Source organism: Hydra vulgaris, chromosome 10 (genome assembly GCF_038396675.1).
Source record: "Hydra vulgaris chromosome 10, alternate assembly HydraT2T_AEP".
Classification (NCBI taxonomy): Eukaryota; Metazoa; Cnidaria; class Hydrozoa; order Anthoathecata; family Hydridae; genus Hydra; species Hydra vulgaris.
The window spans coordinates 9,253,212-9,259,561 of NC_088929.1; the positions used below are offsets into that span (position 1 = coordinate 9,253,212).

General features: G+C 28.1%; 1 protein-coding gene across 1 annotated transcript in view; it reads left to right on the forward strand.

Annotated features, from left to right (window-relative positions):
- Positions 1-2,680, forward strand: part of LOC100203319 (aspartate dehydrogenase domain-containing protein) — a 40,193-nt gene extending 37,513 nt beyond the window's left edge. Inside the window, exon 8 of the mRNA XM_065807211.1 lies at positions 2,373-2,680. Coding sequence (XP_065663283.1) covers positions 2,373-2,398 — 26 coding nt within the window. The 3' untranslated portion in view covers positions 2,399-2,680. The remainder of the gene's footprint in view (positions 1-2,372) is intronic.
- Positions 2,681-6,350: the final 3,670 nt, after the last annotated feature.

Below are 6,350 nucleotides of genomic sequence, written 5' to 3' on the forward strand. Positions count from 1 at the left end.
TGAATTATTTTAAAAAGAAGTTTTTGAAAATTTAGGCGCAAATCAAAAAACTTGTATTATTCTCCACGACGAGGAGTATGTTAAAAAAACTGTTTTAGGTGTCATGATAATTAATTTGTTGACTGTAAAAGCAGTAAGAGAGTCTAATGATAAAGCGAAGACAATTATATGTGACGGCAATCGATCTAATCAAGCATTTTTTTTCAAATTTGATGCATTTCCTGAAAAACCTTGGTTAACTTTGCTCACATAATCAAAAACATCCGAAACAGTTGACTCACAGAACAAAAAGGAAATTTATTTTTTATGAAAATGGTGTTAAGAAAACAGCTTGTTGGAATCATTCAATAAAAGAAGACAATATTTGCCTTATCACAACGCCCGACGTGCTTTCATCAGCAAGCGTGTACAATCATTAAAATGTAAACATAAAATTACTTTGTACCATATAAAAAATAAATACAAATTTTACAAGTATGTTAAGATCAGTTAATAATCTTTAATCAAAAGAAAATCGTATAAAAAAAGATAATAAATAAATAATAACTACACCTAAAAACTAAAAAGAAGTTAATAGGATAATTTAAGGAAAATTTAAATTAAAGACCAGTTTATAAAACAGTTGTTAAAAAAGAAAAAAAAAATTAAAAATCAAAAAAAAAAAAGAAAAAAAAGGAATCTAAAAAAGAATTTAATTCATAAACATCGTTAAGAAGTTTTTTTTTTTTAATTTTATTTTATTTTTTTAATTTTTGTTCTTTTATTTCTTCATAATAACTATATAAAATAAGAACGCGGAGACTTGCAGAAGATCAGATGATCTTGTCATCAAGAACCGCTTACAATCGTTACGTGTTTTTGACAATTTTGTAATGTATATAAAATAAATAAGGCAGTCAAATAAAGTTTATAAAACGAAAGCTACAAGTAAAAATTAAGGTTTTATATATACTTAAAAGACAAGACTTGATATGTATAAAATGTATAAATTAAATTAACATGATACACAAAAATAAAATTACCAAAAAAAATATGAATACACAAGTATACAGTCAAATAAATATTTTTTTATATAAAAATTCGTAAAAACATTATAAATAAATCAAAATAATTAAATTTAAAAATTTATAAGTATGTTTTCAATAGAGAGAATGGTATTTTTTAATTTCTCAAGGCTGGAACTTTTAAATGCGAAAAAGTTCTAGTCTTGAGAAAAATCAAAATGTTTCAAAACTATATTGTTCCATAGAAACGCCCCTCGAAAAGGAATACAAAACTTGCCTAAATTGGTTCTGAAAACTGGTTGAAGAAGGAAATTATCATTTAGTAAATTATATTTATTTTTTTCTTTTAAGGAATATTAATTGTGAAAAGAAACCGGAGCTGTACGAGTTATACATTTAAACATAAAACGCAGTACATTAAAAATATTTAGTTGAAATATATTTAAAATTTTCATTTCAATAAAACGAGGCTTACCATGTGAAAACGGTCTTAAAAATTAATAAGAGTACAACTAATAAGCAATAATTAATTACTTAAATTAGAACTGCACCATGCAATATTTGCATAGTTTATATAACAATGTATGAGGGAGAAATACAAGATTTTGAAGCAGTTTTGGTTTAATAATTGCTTAGCTTTGTTTAGAATGCCAATAATTCTTGAAATTTTATCTTCTAACGTTCTTATGTGTTCTCTCCATGTCAAGTTTTCGTCAAGTATCACTCCTAAAAACTTTGATGATGACTCTCTAATTATTTTAGAGTTGCCAATATAAAGATCAGGAAGTTTTAATGGAATATTTTCTTTATCGTGAATTCTATGAAAAAAAGTATACTTAGTTTTATTTAAATTTAAGGACAATTTGTTTGCCTTAAACCATTCCGCTAGATTTAAAAATAGTTTGTTTACTATTTTAGATAAAAGGTTCACATATCCATTAGAATGAAATAAATTCGTGTCATCTGCAAATAAAACTGAATTTAAAATGTTTGAAAACTTATGAAAATCGTTTACATAAATAAGAAATAATATTGGACCCAGAATTGAACCTTGGAAACCACCGCAAGTTGTAGTCAAGTAATCAGTTTTTCCTTCTTCGTGTGCTATGTATTGTTTTCTTTTGCTTAGATAACTTTTGAGCCATTCTAAATATGTGCTTTTAAGTCCATAACTTTCAAGTTTTTTTATAAGAATGCTATGGTCTACTGTAAGAAGACTTTGCTAAGATCTATAAAAACTTCGAGGGTAAACTTACTTTCGTCAAGTGCTTTAAATATATCTTGAACAATATTAATAATGGCATGGTTATTTGAATACCCTGGCTGAAATCAAAACTGTTTATTATATAAAATATTATTTATATTTAGAAAAGTTAAAATTCGGTTATACATAATTCGCTCAAAGATTTTCGAGAAGCAAGGAAGAATTAAAATTAGTCTGTAATGTTAATGATGATCGACAAGCTGTCATTAGAGATCCAAATGATGAGCAAAATAAGTTTATTTAAGATTTTAGAAATTACCTATAAAAAGTAATCAGAGAAAACGCATCAAACAATTAGTAGGCGCTTCACACGATTTTACTATTATCTTTATCTTTTAATAAATGACAACGAATTAAAATTTTTCTGAAGCCTTTGATTAGGAGTAATCACGTTTGTCTATTTCTTTATAAATATGGTTTAAATATATATTCTATATACAGTTCAATTTGTACATTATGACGTAGTTTTTTATCTGATATAATAAACTTTACAGATATAAAAGACACATGATACTAAAATGTTTTTAAAAAATGTTTTTTTGTTTGTTTGTTTGTTGTTCGTGTATTATCTGTTATTTTATGATTTAAATTCAAAAGGTTGATAAATCTAAAACCAGTTAGGGGCTTGGTGATAAGACAGAACTTGTCTTCTTCTTGCCCCAGCCATGTATTTATATATTTGTATTTTTGAATAAGTGACAATTATGTTGATATTATGACAATTTATGTTGGGCTCAATAGTGCCTATTTTGCGTCAAGATTTGCTGAGTTTTCCTTAAGGATTTATGGCACCAAATTTTGATATAAAATTTATTTTTCAAATGCCATCATGAGAGAGAATTTCATTAAAGTTCTAATGCTAAATTATTTTTGTTTTCTTTTTTACTAAAGAATCAAAGCATTCAATTCTACAAAGCATTTAATTCTACACGGCCCCTAGGTAAGGATCCCACTGCTCGTTTGCCCAATTTGGGGCAATTGAATAAAAAGTTATAAAAGCTTTGTAAAAACCGTAAAATTAACTTTAGATAAAGAAAAAGAGCTTTTTCAAACTGTCAGAGTGAACAAATTCATTTACATTTATAAATATCAAGAAAATACGTAAATCTTGGGGCTTATTTTCCCTATTCTGGGCAATTGGGCTAATAATAATCGAAGCTCTGTAAAAACAATAAAATTTAATTTTAGTTAAAAAAAAGAGCTTTTCATGAATGAACAAATTCAATTTTATTTATAGATTTTAGGAAAATATGTAAAAATACACGGAGCTCGTTTTCTCATTTTGAGCCCAATTGAGCCAAGAGTACAAAAAGCACTGTTAAAACTGTAAAAATTAACTTTAATTAAAGAAAAAGAGATTTTTCAAGCTGTCAGAGTGAACAAATTCATTTACATTTATAAATATCAAAAAAGTTTGTAAAAATTTTAGTTCTAATTCCCCGAATGGAGGCAATTGGTTTGAAATTTGACACCCCCTCCCCCTGTTGCCATGCGTACTTTTTAGTCCCCACCCCTTAAAAAGTACGTGCGTTTTTCAAATACCCCTCCCCCAGTTTTTTTTTTGAATAAAAAAGTTTATTGAAAAAAATTGTGGACCTTAGATACTTTAGGCGCTACTGCACTTATGCACCCCCCTTTTTTATTGCTGATTATAAAAGGTCGTTGTGTAAAATGAAAGAAAACGGTATCCATTTTTATTTTTGACCGACGCAAAGTACTCTAATTCTGCGCAAGTACTCTAACTCTAATAAAGTTGGAAGTTGAAAAAATTCTCATTAAAACACTCGCTATTTTTATTAATAGAAAGTTTTTTTTAACTACGAGCAATATTCGAGGCAAATTGACATGGTTTACACACAAGCAAAAAAGAAAAACTGTAAGAAACTTTTAAAATGCGTGGAAATTCTTAAATCATTTTCTGATTGATCTCTGGCCCAAACTCTAACCCTGTCCCAAATCATGTACGTTTAATTGCGCCAATTTGTCAATCGCGCCATTTGTCAATCGATGCATTTACATTTAATTGCGCAATGCCTATTTGTCAGTCGATTTATGTACATCTAAAAAGCAATATCTTACATTATTTATTGAAAAATTAATTAAAAAAATATTTGATATATATTTATAAAAATTTTAATTTAAATAAAACTTAATTATGACGACAATAAAAACCGGGTCGCGTAATTAAAAAAGATTTTCTAAAGGATCGATTTTAAATTGTGAACTATGATGTAAAACGTTTTTAAAAAAATGGCAAATATTAACGTTTTTTAGTGTAATTTTTTAAACTTCAACATCGAATTTTTAAACTTCAACATCGCACTTTCTGTTGATTCTCAGACCTATGTTTTTATACGATTCTTAATCAGCATAAAATTCTCTATCATAATCAGCAATAAAATTAAAAAGGAGGTAGGGGGGGGGGGGGGAGGGAGGGGATGCAAAAGTGCAGTAGCGCTGATACTTTATACGACCTCAAAGCCATTTGTTTGCGGCACAGGATCCCAATTTAAAAAATTTTGATTCCTGGTTAAGCACCCTTCTTTAGTAAGTTCGTAAAAGACGAGTCTTACGCGAGATCATTAATGTTGAAAATAAAGCCTAAAACCCAGTGCCGAGGGTAGGCTACTCATACTCCTTATTGGAGGAGGAGGGGGGAAGGGAGGAGCAGAAAACTTTGTACCCTTTTGCTAATTTAATTAGCTTTTTATTTAGATAAAAATAAAATTAGATAGTATTAGAAAATCGAAGTAGGTACTTTTAAATTCCCCCCCCCCCCCCATACGCTTTCGTACGCTTTTTGAAGACCTACGTATTTTATGGACAACCCCTTAGCCGCTAGCCGTCGCCAAGTACTGCTTAATTTTAATCAGCTGTGAAAGATGCCTTTGCCAGCCATGAAAATAAGTAGGCATAGCCGGCCGTTATAATCATAGTTAGTCAATTGATTTAAATCTTTATATTAGTTTATGTCCAATTTTTGGCATATAGTTTTATCATATCACCTACCAATTGTTTCGCAATATAGTATTTGATTTAACCATGGAATTTCATGATGAAAAAATAAAGAATAATCTTGTTTCTTATGACAAAGAGAAAAATTTTTGCAACGGAATCAATAAAGACAACAATAAATGTATGGATATAAAGAAAAAGCTAAGAGAGATGGAAGACAATTCCAGGAGGAACAATTTACGTGTAAATGGAATAAAGGAAGCAGAAAATGAAAAGTGGAATGTAAGTGAAATGAAGGTTAAAAAATTATTCGAAGGGTGTTTAGGTTTAAAGGATATAAAAATTGAACGAGCGCACCAGACTGGATTTAGGGATAAAAATAAACCTAGGATAATAGTTTTAAAACTTTTAGATTATAAAGACAAAGTTGAAATCTTGAAAAAATATGTTATGTTAAAAGGTAAAAATATATATATTAATGAGGAATTTTGTGCGGAAGCGAATAAAATAAAAAAAAAATCTTTAAGAGAAGAAATGAAAGTTGCCCGACAATCTGGTAAATTTGCACTTATGATAATTTGGTCATTTACGATTGGAAATCAAAAGAAAACAATTATGCTGGAGACGTTAAAACGATTCATGGAGATAAGTAAGAATTTTAATGTCATTTTATGTTTGAATATTTCATTGTTTAAAAAGATTTTTTATTTATTTCTTAGTTTTCAATTTTTTTTCTTTTATTTGTAATAATTATCTAAATTATCATGGATGAACGAAAAAGGTTTTGAAAAACGGATGTTTGATCCCTTTCATAATAACTTTTTAAATAGTTTTACTGATGAGAATCTAAATATATTTCATGAAACTAAAATGAATTTACTGAGTTCACCATATATTGATCCTTATGATTTCAAAATACCAAATGGTTTTAATTCAATTTCTATATTGCACATCAATATACGAAGCGTGCAGCATAAATTTGATAAGCTTAAGGAAATTTTAAATATCTTAAAATACATATTTGATGTCATAGCTATTTCAAAAACTTGGCATGACTCAGAAACTTTAAATGAATCTAGTTCAAATTTCATCTTACCAAATTACCGCATAATTAGTCAAACACGAGG